General features: G+C 43.1%; 2 protein-coding genes and 1 non-coding gene across 4 annotated transcripts in view; 1 reads left to right on the top strand and 2 right to left on the bottom strand.

The window, feature by feature from the left end:
- The window catches only part of ATP7A (ATPase copper transporting alpha), a 28,386-nt gene extending 19,826 nt beyond the window's left edge, over positions 1-8,560 (bottom strand). Inside the window, exons 1-2 of one of the 2 annotated variants that reach the window (XM_068151992.1) lie at positions 8,469-8,560; positions 1,528-1,677 (exon numbers count right to left, since the gene is read on the bottom strand). In XM_068151992.1, the coding sequence (XP_068008093.1) occupies positions 1,528-1,635 (108 nt within the window). In that variant the 5' untranslated portion in view covers positions 1,636-1,677; positions 8,469-8,560. Of the gene's footprint in view, positions 1-1,527; positions 1,678-8,019; positions 8,355-8,468 lie in introns of those variants that run through there. The other variant, XM_068151993.1, reaches the window with a different exon arrangement.
- Positions 8,561-9,681: 1,121 nt separating this feature from the next.
- COX7B (cytochrome c oxidase subunit 7B) lies at positions 9,682-12,579 on the bottom strand. The gene is made up of 3 exons (XM_068151991.1): positions 12,462-12,579; positions 10,775-10,899; positions 9,682-9,884 (listed from the first exon to the last, which is right to left on the bottom strand). The coding sequence occupies exons 1-3, from the start codon at positions 12,496-12,498 to the stop codon at positions 9,810-9,812; spliced, it is 237 nt and encodes a 78-aa protein (XP_068008092.1). The 5' UTR covers positions 12,499-12,579; the 3' UTR covers positions 9,682-9,809.
- Positions 12,580-12,808: 229 nt separating this feature from the next.
- Positions 12,809-12,924, top strand: TRNAL-CAA (transfer RNA leucine (anticodon CAA)). Its single transcript has 2 exons — positions 12,809-12,846; positions 12,879-12,924. It is a non-coding gene; the product is annotated as a tRNA-Leu (tRNA).
- Positions 12,925-13,913: the final 989 nt, after the last annotated feature.

Below are 13,913 nucleotides of genomic sequence, written 5' to 3'. Positions count from 1 at the left end.
GGGAAAGACAATGACTGCCAGAGGCCCAACATGTTATCATTCAATTCTGTCTTTCCTCTGGGCAAAGTACAACCTGAAGACCATGGTCATGATTAAATTAGACCAAGTAAATAACTTTAAGAACCACCTTTCTTCATTTTTGTCACAGTTATGGGTCTTAGCAGAATTAGGAACATGGACATTTATTGGTTTCATTGCAGTTGAAGGAGAAATAACCTAAATTCAGCTGTTTGCCTGTATTAGCCATCTAACAGTCATCTCCCTTGCTGACCTAATTCATTATCACTAAAACAAAACCCTGCTTTACTATTCTCAGATTTGTTCTGAAACAAATGATCTGGCTAAATTGAAGCTGTGATATTATAATGAGGATAATTAATAAATATGACCTCAAAGTTTCTTACAGCCTTGTTCTACTCAGACAAAGTTTTTGTAATGTATTCTATTTCCAAGAGTAGTTTCAGAAGTAGCATTCAGCTTTGGACTAAGGTCTCTACCTTAAAACCTAAATACAAAACTGTTAATATCACCCTTTCACATAAGGAATGAAGCAAGTTTGTAAAAGACACTACAGTAGGCATATCAGTTAAGTATGAATCTTTCTCCCTTCTCCCATCTCAAGCCATCTGTATATTCAGCTCATAAAACTAACAGAAACCTCCCAATTTTTAAATTGCTTCCAGTATTGCAACTACTGTACAATGAAGCATTGTATAGGAATGATGAGCTCACCCTGGAACACTAAGATCTGATATTTTGCTCATAATAGAAAAAATACTAAAGAAATACCGATTATCTCCTCTGAGTTAAGAGAAAAGAAACAAAAAAAAAGTTAAAAGTCAGCTCAAGGAAGTCTGAGTTATGGGCAAACCATGCAGCTCTGTAACCGATTGGAGACAGCAGCCCTGCTGCTCCTCCTCTCATTTCTTCACTGACAATACAAAGGAAATGTCTAACGCTTGAAAGGGCTAACAAGGGTTTCCTTCGTCACCTGGACTACCTGCTACTCGTATTTCACTAACCACAACAAAACAGCCTCATCTTTCATGGTAGGTCAACTACCACAAGGCTAACTGGACACCTCAAGCCCACCAATGCTTTTGAACCTGTGCAAGTGTCCACTGTGTGCTATCAGTTCGAAAAAAGCCAGAGAAGGCATGGAAGCTTGGGACATCTATTCAGTATAAGGGACAAGGAGATTTTGGTTGTTTTCACAGTGTAAATTCAAGGGCTTTTTGCTTTATTATATTTAAATGTGTCCTGTTATTGCCTTTTTACTCATTACTTCACAATACTGATTTAATTGCAAAGCACAATGTTTTGCAAAGCAGAGTAACATACAATGACCTAGCTTCTAGTGCCAAGTGTTTGGTTTCTCTCACACCAGAAATACACTGAGACACTTCTAACACTAGCTTCCCATGCCATGTACAGAATACATTCTTTCCACACACTTCCCCCTGGAACATACTTTATCATCATACCTCTTAAAATCCAAAGCTTTGGAAGAAGTAGTGATGGTTTTACCTTGATGTGATGGATACCACTCATCTTTCCAAGGTGCTGTTCAATGGTCTGAACGCAGGAATTGCAGGTCATCCCCTCCACACCAATGACTATGGATTTTGCCTCCATTGTGAAATCCTACTCACATCTTCTCATTGCTGCTGACCAAAACTAAAACAGGCATTTGTTCTTGAAACAGTTCAGAGATTGAAATCAAAACATAGATTTAAAAGATGATGTACTTGGACACATGTAGAAACCTGAGCAAAGCTGAACAGGAAGGAGAACTTCAGGTATTTTTTCAATGAACTTTCAAAATGGGTAAGCATTCTGACATTTATTATTTGATTTGTGTTATAATCAAGAGCATTTCATTGCATGTAGCACGCTGTCATTCACTGGTGGGTGAGATGAAACTACAAGGAGAAGCACGTGAGAAAGGACCAGCAGCTCTTGGATGCTACAAAAAAGGGGGATGGCATATAAGCCACAGTGGCACTGGTGATGCTTATGTTTTTCCACATTTATCTCTTATATATTATCCTTGTCACAAACAGGTGACACTGAAATCAGCCCTAGGAAGCAAATCAAGCTTTTCCCACATCTTAATCAGAAATACCTAATTGCTGCTCCCTTAAAGATCATTATTACTTTTGTTCATAAAAAAAAAAAAGGCCAGAAAAAAATATTACTAAACCTAAATGAAAGTGATTTGTAAAAATAATGGTTAAGACACGTGACTTTTTTTACCCATTGCAAACACTGCTAAGTGACAGAGAGGAAATGAGAGCAAGTTATTTCCAGGGGTCCTTTTAACCTTTTGAAAGTCAGGTTTGTTATTTGTTTTTTTCTCAATGACAGACAGATTAGCAACCAGGAAAATGATCACAGTTAACTGCTTAATGTTTGGCTGCGGTGGAAACAGCAACTTTTGATGATTAACTCAAGAGCTAAAGTTAAACAGCTGCTTACCTTGTTTTTGTTTACCCTCAGAACCTATCTAAATTACATGAAGTACTAACAACGTTTAATACAATTGCTTTTCTTGCTCCTTGGTGATATTTCAGAAGCATTCTTTGTTACAGGTCAGAAAGGTCCTGGTTTCTCTTTAAGACATGCTACAAACTGTGTAAGAATACAGAGGTGTTTCATCAGAGCAACAGCTTTAACTCACTGGTGCACAAAAGTAAATGCTGAAGTTTAATCAACAAGAAAACAAGGCAGTATAAACCTCGGGATGACTGAAATTTCCAAGAGATTAAATACTTTCCCTTTTAACTAAATTTTCTGTGAAGAGCTAGGAGTACATTGCACCTTTCTGTCAGCCACTGATCAGTGGGTGAATTTACCTAGTTTCTAGGTGAAAAAAGAAATATGAAAGATGATCTGAGAAGGCAATTTAAAAGATTTGCCTTCCTAAAGACAACGACCAGCTAATGTATCTGAATGGTTCTTAAAGATCTTTCCCAACCTAAACAATTCAGTGATTCTGTTACTGAAGAAGACATTGTATTATACTAGTCAGTAGAAAACAGCAAGAACTCACCCTTGCTAAGAACAGAAATAGGACAACCGTGTGAAGAGGTTACTACAGATCTCACCCAAGTATTTGTATGTAAATATTCACACATTACAGAGTCCTCACTAGACACACAAGAGACTTATGAATCAGCAGAAGAGTAGAATTTGAGCAAAATGCATGTGATGGGTCCTTTTCTCAGGCTAATCTGCACACTCCAGAGGTACAAGGTACTTCTAAAAGCACTACAAAGCTACCCAAGAAAAACCACACGTACCATATTGAAATACGATCCTTACTGATCAGCTCAGCATTTCCACAAAGAAGGCTTAGTCCATGTAAAACAAAGACTTAATTGTAACTCCACAGGCCAGAAGCAAATACTCCCACAAATAACGTTCCAAAAAGCACTTGACTGTTGTCTGACCAGACACACACAACTAAGTGAGATACAACGCTCTATCACAGAGTCTTTTAACATCTGCTACCATTATAGTTTGTCACAAAGCACGTTCTCCATTTCCTCATTTTCTTTCCTTGCTCTCCTGCTGCTCATTTCACATACAATCAATTTAAAAGAAAACACACCACCTGCTATTTACGTTCGGATTTAACAAATAAATCACAGGCAATCAAGCTTCAATCACTCCGCTGCCCCAAGAAGGTTTTCTTGTCGGCTTGGTGAGCTTTTAAAGACTCTTTTCCCAGGACCAACTGATCTGGGCCTCTTGGCATCTGGCATTATAGAAAGACGGCAGAGAAAGCCCTTTCCTGGAAGAGACTGCAATTCAAACATGCAAAAAGCATAAAGGCAGAGAAGAAAAAGAATTTCAGAGGGTTTTTTACCCCTTAAGATCCCAAAACACTAGGACTGAATCCAGAACTTCCATCACAGAATGCACCTTTCAGACAAAAATGTTTCTTCTTTTTGTTCTCTGGCTTTTAATGAAGAAACACTACTGGTTCTACATGATGCATGCATCACTAACAGCTCTCTGTTGGGGGGGGAAATGACAAACAGGGATTTCTATTTCCTTTGTTTCAACTTGGTAACGGTTTTCATATCATTTTCAAAACCAGGCTGCTCTCTAAAAACCGGGAGATGTGTCCAAATGTAAAGGTAGAAAACGAGCCAGTTGTAAGCAGCAGACTTTCCACACCAGTTACATTATATTATTGCCAGTGAAATGAGAAGCAGAGCATTCACAATCTCAGTCTTCTGTACAGTCTGAGACTTCTGAAGACCAAACTGTATGAACTTCCAGTCCTCCTGATGCTTCCGAGATTGTGTTCTCAGAAGAAATTACAGGGTCAATACATAGAGACTGTAAGTGCACACCCCCCCTTTCCCCCACCACCCAGAACAAGAAGTTCAATTTCAAAGCTAATCCACACTTACATCTGAGCCAGCACTCTGCCTTGTTATATTCTATTTCATGTCTAACCCTCTGCCTCTCCTACAAGTGCTTCCTGGTAGAAATACTTTGGCTGAAACTTAAAGGAAATATTTTTGTCATAATTTCCTCCTTCTGACAATGTCAAATTAATAAAAAACCATGACTAAGCAGCCTGAAAAATATGCTGCACCAATAAATTATAACTGGGTGCACACAAGGGGCATACAGATATTGACAATTTAATCCTAGTTCTCATTATAGGTACTAATATTTTGCCAAGTTCACTTGGAAGTGGCTGCAGAAGTCAAAAGATCTTCATGAAGCTGTGTAGAGCTATGGCTTGAATGTGGAACATGCTCTTCCATCACTCTTGACATCTGGATCTGTATATCCTCTGGTGGTTTTCTGTGGCTTTTTACATCTTTGTATAGACAAAAAATAATGCAGATATATGTGTGTATATATATGTGCCTTAGCTCAAAGCACAACCTCACTGTACAAAGAGGAGCGACAGTTCTAGCAAAATGCAGCTGAAAAGCTTCCTAGGTGACAACATACATTTTACAAAGTGACACTGAAGATCTCCATTATTACTGCTGACTGCCAAGCAAGTGACTGCTAACAAATACATTTCGATTCAGAGTTATCATGGACACATTCTTTCAAGTGAGGTGTTAAGTTGTGGATCATACTGTTTCACAGAAGAGATGGTTTTATGCTTAATCAATACAGTGATTAATCTACACAGCATCTTCATCAATTAGTAAGAGATTTTAGGGTTTACTGACACAAATGGATAGCAGCCTCTAATCCAACAGCTATGTACTTAGAATACAAGAAACCAAAAGGCTTCAACTCAAAGACTGCTGTTGGAATATTGCCTAAAGCAGCTTCATCTTACAGAGAGCCCTTGGCTTTGAACAAACTTTGTAACAGCTTTTTGTAATCTCTACTATACTATTTACTACTTAATCCCTTTAGAAGCTTCCATCTTCTGTTCTCTTTCATGACAACTCACCTGTGTTTTGCAGCACACAAGGCAGCAGTACTTCCTTGTTTGTATATTAATACCATCAATGAAGCAGCAGATCCCTAGGAAAAGCCTGGCAGGCTACCTATGAAGCAGCAATGCTCAGAGACAGGAGACTACAAAGGGTAATTAAAACCAAAACTCCATTTGGGAATGGACATAAGTATATTTTTTTTCTTTCAGGCATGATTTTAGGCTTAATGCTTGGGTTGTCTGTATGCAGGTTAAAACCCAAACATTTAATTTCCTTTAAAGCCAATTAGTGCTTCTATTAAGAAAGATACATAATTTCTACTTCCAACAGCAGTTTCTCCCTATGTAAAGGAAAATGAAGCAGTAATCAAGCAGAAGGTGACTGAGAAACTCAGATTCAGCTTTCTAAACTATTTTTTTATGTGCTAACAGTAGTCTCTATAAGTAAAATGACTGAAGCAAGTTAAGGTTTGATGAAGTCAAAGTTAAGTCATTCACAATCTCACACTATCAAAAATACAAGCAACGTGAAGAGGACTTGACACCACTGGTGATAACCCAGACTCTTATTTTACTCTACAAGGAAGACTTTGTTCCTTCTAGAATCCAAACAAACCCAGGCATCCCAGTGTAACCAAACACACTTTGTGCCTGTCCTAGAGCCAGTAAGGACACATAATTGAGGAACATGCAATGGTTCTGTCTAAGTGCACAAGTTCAGTTTTCACCCAAATTTTATACATGTAATTATTCTGAATTTATAGCTGCTTAAATGGAAAGAGGTCAAAGCTGGGCAAAAATCACACAAATGGCAGACACAGGATCTGTCAGATTTAAGTACAGCCTTGGGACTTTATTAAATTTCTAGATGACTTTAGAGGTCACTTCATTTATGGCAGCAGAAATAAATTACTAATTACACTAGATGGCAAAAAGGCACCTGTCCTTGAAAGTCTGCAAAGACCCATGGAAAAGAGCCATGGACAGCGTGGAGGTAAAAAAGCTGTCTCATCTCATCCCTGGGCTTACAAAAGTGCTGGATGGGTTATGAGAGGCGGCTCTGGTCCAACAGGGAAAAAAGAGGCTTTATTATGTTCATTGGCAAACAAACATATTTGAAAATATGGATGTAAGATGTTTAGTCATGGAGGGAGAAACTGTACAGCTATAATAAACACCTGTCGCAGACAGCTACGTGACACTTTAAATAGGTTGTAATTTACGTTGCTCAAGACTTTAACAAGTCCTGCTTGGTCAGCAGCCTATGGAAACTGCTCTGAGGAATGCAATTTCTAGACAAGCTGGGTGAAAAGAGACAAAGCCTTTCACTTGTCTGCATCCTACCACTACCTCTTCAAGTCAGACTTTAAGAATATGAATGTTGGGAGAATCATAGGACATATTAGAAGCAGAGTATCATTTATAAACCCTTCTGGTTTGAGCATACTAAGGCAAAGTGGGGCTACTCATTCTCGAGCTTAGTCTCAAAATACAAGGCAGAACAATATGTAATGCATGATATAGGTGAACATACGAATGAAGCAGTAAGTGACACGTAATGCTGGCTTTTACTTTCCCAGTTTACTATCTGGGAAAGAAAAAAAACTTCAGGACTTTTCTCTACAACAAAATACTTAGTAATTATCAATTTCAAGTCCAATAGAAATTTGTGTTTGTGCTCACACAGTGCATTGTAATACACACAACTAATTTCCATGTTACCAGACAGAAGAAAATATTTCTTAGTCTATTTACATCCACAAGTAGGAACCAACAAGTATTTAAATCTAGAAATACAATCTTTGATACCTATAGAGAGCATTTTAAGGAACTTTACACTGGAAACGTTATGAGGAATTTTCTGAACATGGATACAGAGCAGCCATAAACTTGATTTACTCTTGCTCATGTTTGTGAGATTTTACCAGACTATTTACTCACATTAAAGAAAATGTACTTATGAACAGAGTGCTGCCATCACAGGGCAAAAAGCCATGTAAGATGTTCCAGAGGTACAAATGAAACAGCTCGGATTTGAAAGAAAAGACCTTGGAGAAGATGTTTGGTGGCTTGTCCAGCCAAATTTGCTTTTTCTGTGAAGCTCACCAACAGCTGAAGAGGTACCTTTCCCAAGGCATCAGTGCGTGCACACTTGGTGTATACCAAGAAGCAACGAGATCTCCAGTCTGGATGCCTACTGATAAGAATGATCCTACTCGACCTGCTGGCACTGGCTGCATCCCAAGGAAAGCACAGGAGTGTGGATGTGACTCCTACCATCAGCCCTTCCCTAGCACTAGAGACAAAAAAAAAAACAAACAAAAACCCAACAACAAACGAACAAAAAAAACCCCAACAACAACCAAAAAGAAAAACCCAACCAGGAAAGCAGATTCAGCTTTCACTGAGTGAAGCGGCCGAGCAGGAAATACAGTTCTGGACCCAGAGCTGTGCCGTTTCGGTCCCAGACCCTCCTTAGGTTCTCTTTCCCAAACACCCAGGTCACCCCCGCGCTGTCCCGCTGCTCGCACCCCCCTGTGCCCCTGGATACACTACATGACTCGCTTTGCCTTACAATAGGAGAGGAAGCTCACCATACTCCTTCATCCCTCAGAATCCATAGCCTTCCGGAGGTGCTGGACAGACCAGCGGCCGTGTCGAAACCGCTGTTTTCGGGCTCGGACCCTCCCCCGGTGACAGGCAAGTAAGGGACGGCCCGTTCCCGCGCTGCGCCTCAGGCAGCGGCGCAGCGGGACGGCCCCCCGCAGGCGAGGGGACACGTAGGTGAGGGGACACGCAGCACTGCCCGCCGCCGTCGCCTTCACCCCCGCGCCTCAGCCACAGGCATAACGCCTCTCTTCGCTCCCGCAAGCCCGGGACACCGTGACAACGGCTTAGCCATCGCTGAGCAGAGGCAGCCGGGGCAGTCCTACGATCTGGGAGGAGGGAAGCCCCCCGCCATGGGAAAGGTGGCACGAGAAGGGAACATAAACCAGACCGTCCCGCGGCGGATCAGCCCCGCAGCGCTGAGGCCCGTACTCACCGGAGGCTCCGAGCAGCGCAGACTGAGCGGCTCTCGTTAGCGAGGGGTCACGCCTGGCACTTTGCCCCAAGCGATGGCCCCGCCGGGCGGCCCCGCCCCGCCGGCGGCGCGCCGTCACGTGACCACGACACCAATCACATGACACGGTGAAGCCATGCGCGCTGGGTCACGTGGCAGGGGACGCGACGTCGGGGAGGCACCCGCGGGCTTTCACCAGCCTCAGTATCTTAACGTCTAACCTAAGTCTCCCTCTTTTAATCTAGTACCCCTTATCCTGTCACAACAGGCCCTGGCAAAGTTTGTCCTTATCTTTCTGACTGGCCCCTTGTAGCACTGAAAGGCCACAATGCCTCCCTGGAGCCTTCTCTTTTCCAGGCTGAACAACCCCAACTGTCTCAGCCTGGCCTCTTAGCAGAAGGCTCCCAGCCCTCCCATCATCGTGGTGGCCTCCTCTGGCCTTGCTCCAACTGGTCCATGTCTTTCCTGTGCTGAGGACTCCAGAGCTGGCCACAACATTGTAGGTAGGCTCTCAGCAGAGCAAGGCAGAATCCACTCCCTCAACTTGCTGCCCACACCATATGAGGCAGTTGGCTTCCAGGCTGCAAGCGCACAGTGCCAGTCCTTCTCCGGCTAAAAGTAGCAATGCAGTAATTACAATCTCTGAGAGTAAAGGCAGCCATTTTGCATGTCTGCTGTACCAAAAAAGCAGAGTACTTATGCTTCTCAGGGATTTGAACTGACTTGGAGGCTTAGAATCTGCATTACACCTGTAATTTAGGCCCTGCCCTATTCTGATGACTGCAGAATTCATTAGAAAAGTCTCCTTTCTCTTGGCATCAGTTAATACCACTGCTGAATACTGCCTACTTCCAATGTAAAAAAAATCATTAAGTTTTTCTCTCAAAGTGAAGAAGCTTATTTGGTTAGTGATTGAATGCATAAAAAGACTTCTGTGGGAAAGAAGGGGCTCTCAACATTGTTGCAGTAGAAGTGAGAGGTGAAGTGATGTGAACTTTGCAGCGGGAACACATATAAGGTTCACTGAGGCACACACACATCTGGTTAAACAGACAACAATAGCATGTTTTGAGTTTGTCCATCATCCACTAGTGACCTTTACAGGAACAAATGCACCTACTCAAAATAAGGCAATAAGAGCTTTTACATTGTTTCCTATACTTCACCTGACACAGAACAGAGAGGAATCCTAGAAGAGCCAGACAAGTTTTTAGGTTTATTTATTAGATCAGGAATGCCACTGAGCAATCAGGGAACAAATACCATTACATTATCTTTTTTTTTCAGTGAAAGTGTAGACCAGTTAATTATATGCAAAGGCTGTTACTCCCTCCATTCTTTTGGAGTGACTCTGCCAACAGGTGACAAGCCCCACTCTATTCCTGTTTGTGTAAGTGCCTGTAGGGGGATAAAAATCAAAATGATTAACTCTGAAATAAAAGAAACCTTCTGATAGAAGTCTATTCCTAGTATCATAGTATCAGTCAGGGTTGGAAGGAACCACAAGGATCATCTAGTTCCAACCCCCCTGCCATGGGCAGGGACACCCCACACTAGATCAGGCTGGACAGAGCCTCATCCAGCCTGCTCTTAAACACCTCCAGAGACGGGGCCTCAACCACCTCCCTGGACAACCCATTCCAGGGTTTCACCACTCTCATGGTGAAGAACCTCCTCCTCACATTCAGCCTGAATCTCCCCACCTCCAGCTTCATTCCATTCCCCCTAGTCCTATCACTACCTGAGATCCTGAGAAGTCCCTCCCCAGCTTTCCTGTAGCCCCCCTTCAGATACTGGAAGGCCACAATTAGGCCACAATTTCTGTTGTTTCAGATTAGATTTCTTGTATTAAAACATGACGTTCATCTAACAAAACAAGTGGAACTGATTTATATTGAATAATAGTTAAAGACTTAAAAATATCTAGCTTTAGAACAAAGAATCTAGAATGTAAACCCCCTTCACCACACTGCTAGTTCCATCCATGATTTTTTCTGCTGAAAGATTTGGCAGCACAGCTTAGAAATCCCCAGTGAAATAGAGAACACTTGTGTTTCTGCTACATTTTAAAATCAAGCAAGAGAGTGACACAGAAAAACTGTGTAATTCAAAACCAAAACATGACTTAACACAACTTTCATCTCTATCACACCATTATCACTTCCATAAAAAGCTCCTCAATTCTGGCCACACAAGTTATTTCAAACAAGTGCTCCCCCCATCAAACTCAACAGCTTGCAAGCTTACAGCTATAGTCACAACAGAGTGGTGATAAGAGGATGACTTACGTATGCCCAGACAACAGTGAAAACTGCAGCTCCACCAAGGAGAACCAGGTTTCCATACTTATCATGGAAGTCAGGCTCGTGTTTGCGATGAGCTTGTCTTACTGCAGTATGCTGAACGCTACGAGCTAATGAATGTTAAAAAGAGTTACAAGAACAGAAATCAACTAACATATACGTTCAAACCATTAAAAATCCTCAGCTCCCCCCCAAAGCAGAGGTAAGTGTAAGCGTTCAAAGGCTTGGAATGATTCCAAGAAACAGTGCTCTTACTTTCAGCTGTACTGATTTCCCTCCAGAAACTTACTTCTGAAGTTGAATGCCAGTAAGAAAATCCTGCAAGTTACCTTTTTCATCAATATTGTCTTCCTTCAGCACTCAGTGTGGAAGTTCAAGTATACTTCTGCATATCACTGTTATCTCTAATAAAATAGCTGGCTTGGTACTTAAGGTTCACATTTCTATATGTATGCATTGGTATTATCAGTATGTGTCTCTAATATAAGCATTTTCGTGATGAAACTCACTATCAAATTAAGAGGTTGAAGACAGTGGCATGGGGAACATTTTTCTGATTTCTTCAGATTTTTGAGGGGAGGGGATGGGAGGAAGGTGAAGAAGGAAGTGTAAAGAACTGTGGGCTTCACATTCTCTTCACAGAGAATGAAATACAGAAGCAAGTCTTCAGATGAGAGAATGTATGATGTAAATTATAAATGTACACCACAACAGGCACACACTTATTAAGGGGAAGACAAGCAGAAGAATAAAATCACCAGCTTTTGTAACACAGAGAGTTTAGTAGTTGTGTACAAAGCATTTGACAAGACTGATCTGTGCACAGACATCACAAAATATGATCTTTAGCTTCAGGTCAACATGACTAAAGATGATGATGATGCCAATACCCATAATCCTACTACATCCCTCACATGCTCTGTGAGGCTGCACAAGAGTTGTTGGGGTTTTTTTAACAGATAAAATAAGTTTGAATATTTACCAAGCCAAATACATGCAGACACCTCGGGCTAAGCACATAACGATCAAGGGTCAGATTTGAGACAAACAGGTCAAGAACTGGGCAGTATCACTTTGTAGTTAGTGTTAAGAGCTCGTCATTGACTGCACCTTGCCACCTCAGGCTGTAAGACCTGGATGCACCTTTAGTAGCAATAATGACAGAATATTTTTGCCTTGCAAAGGCTTTCATCAAGCCCAACCGTTAACCCAGCAGTGCCAGTCACCACGAAACCACCTCCCTCAGCACCGCATCTCCACGGCTTTGAAAGCCTTCCGGGGACAGTGATTCCACCACTGCCCTGGGCAGCCTGTTCCGGGGCTTGACAAACCTTGAGGGTAATTTTTCCTAATGTCCAACCTCAGCCTCCCCTGTGAGGCCGTTTCCTCTCATCCTATCATTATCGAGAAGGCAAAGCATCGAGGAACGGAACCCAAGGTCAGCTCAAGTAAAAGCAAGCAGGACATAAAAGAAAGGGAAAAAGCACAAAAGGCAGCATACAAACGACGATAAGAGAGCCGCCCGCAAGCTCTCAGCTGCCCTCACGACCCTCCCTCAGGACAGCCTCACAGGGAAGACAAGAAACAGGAGGAAGGCCCCCTGACCACATAACCGGCTCCCGAGAAATACCCCCAGCACTTCTGTACCTCAGAGAACCTCCCCGCTGCTTACCGGCGAGGTTTAGAGCGGCCCTGGCCACAGGGAACATGCTGACAAGAGGAGGTGAGCCCTTCCGCAGCGGGATGCAGGTACCCTTGGCGAGCGGTGAAAAACAAAATGGTCGCGCCGGAAGCGGCCGCCGTGCCCTGCCCCACAGCCCTGTGGGTAGCGCAGCCGCGCACGGCCGGTGGAACGGCACCAACTCTGTGCGGCTGAGCAGCAGTAGGAAAAGCTCCGCAGCTGGAGGAGAGAAGGAGGGTAAGGGTTGCTCTCTAGTTAATAGGATCAGAAGCACAAAGGCTATAGGCATAGCGATGATGACACTGTAAGAGGTTCCCGGCGAGACTTGCTGTCGCAGTGTCAGGATGGCCGAGTGGTCTAAGGCGCCAGACTCAAGGCGTTCCGCGCCTTCCCGTGGCGGATTGGGTATTCTGGTCTCCGTATGGAGGCGTGGGTTCGAATCCCACTTCTGACACCACTTTTTGCTTTGTAGTTCTTTGTGAATTGCAATTCCCGAAGGGCTAAACCCGGAGATTTTAGCGCGAATAGCTCTTGCAAGGAGGCTCGCGGCGCCGGAAGGTGTTTTCATAGTATACACATCCTCAAGTAGAGGAATAAAGCATGACTCTTTCTGTGGCATTTGCACTTGATAGCATGTTAATGTCCCATACTGGCTGATAATTTCCTGATTTTAAGATTTTAACAATATTTGCAACACACAACCCAGCATTATATAGGTGTATAAAATTAATCCAAGGGTACACCTTTGGGGAGCTACCGATTAAGTTCTTTGGAGGTTGTTTTGTTTGTCGTTGTTATTTTTTAGCTTACCAACCTAAGCTAAGTGCTGCCCTCCCAGGACCTCCTACAGCCTGAGTACACTGGCTGTGCAGTAGTTAAAACCACAGAATCATTTTGGTTGAAAAAGACCTTTCAGACCATTCAGTCCAACCATTAATCCAATACTGTTAGGTCACCACTATACCACATCCCTCAGCACCACATCTTTTAAGTCCCTCCAGGGTTGATGATTCTAGCACTGCCCTGGACAGCCTGTTCCAGTGACAAGCAGAGTCCCTCAAGGATCAGTCCTGGGACCAATCTTGTTCGACATCTTTGTTGGCAAGATGGACAGTGGCATTGAGTGCACCCTTAGCAGCAGGTTTGCTGATGACACCAAGCTGTGTGGTGCAGCAGACACGCTGGAGGGAAGGGATCTATCCAGGGGGACCTTGACAGGCTGGAGAGTTGGGCCCCAGCCAGCCTCATGAGGTTCAGCAAGACCAAGTGCAAGGTCCTGCAGCTGGGTCGGGGCAATCCCAAGCACTGGTATAGGCTGGGCAGCAACTGGCTTGAGAGCAGCCCTGAAGAAAAGGACTTGGGGGTGCTGGTGGATGAGAAGCTCAACATGAGCCACCAGGGTGCACCTGCAGCCCAGAAAGCCAGTCACATCCTGGGCTGCAT

The sequence above is a fragment of the Melanerpes formicivorus genome, unplaced genomic scaffold (assembly GCF_026170545.1).
Source record: "Melanerpes formicivorus ecotype bairdi unplaced genomic scaffold, bMelFor1.0.p_v2 SCAF_22, whole genome shotgun sequence".
In the NCBI taxonomy this organism is placed as follows: domain Eukaryota; kingdom Metazoa; phylum Chordata; class Aves; order Piciformes; family Picidae; genus Melanerpes; species Melanerpes formicivorus.
Note: the sequence above shows the minus strand (reverse complement) of the source record. Positions and strands in the feature narration are given on the sequence as shown.

Excerpts from the sequence above, each read along its gene's own strand:
- COX7B (XM_068151991.1), bottom strand. The coding sequence starts at position 12,498 with ATGTTCCCTGTGGCCAGGGCCGCTCTAAACCTCGCCG. Across the intron at positions 10,900-12,461 it reads GGCCGCTCTAAACCTCGCCG|CTCGTAGCGTTCAGCATACT; the intron begins GTAAGCAGCGGG and ends AACATTCATTAG. Across the intron at positions 9,885-10,774 it reads TCACTGTTGTCTGGGCATAC|GCACTTACACAAACAGGAAT; the intron begins GTAAGTCATCCT and ends ATCCCCCTACAG.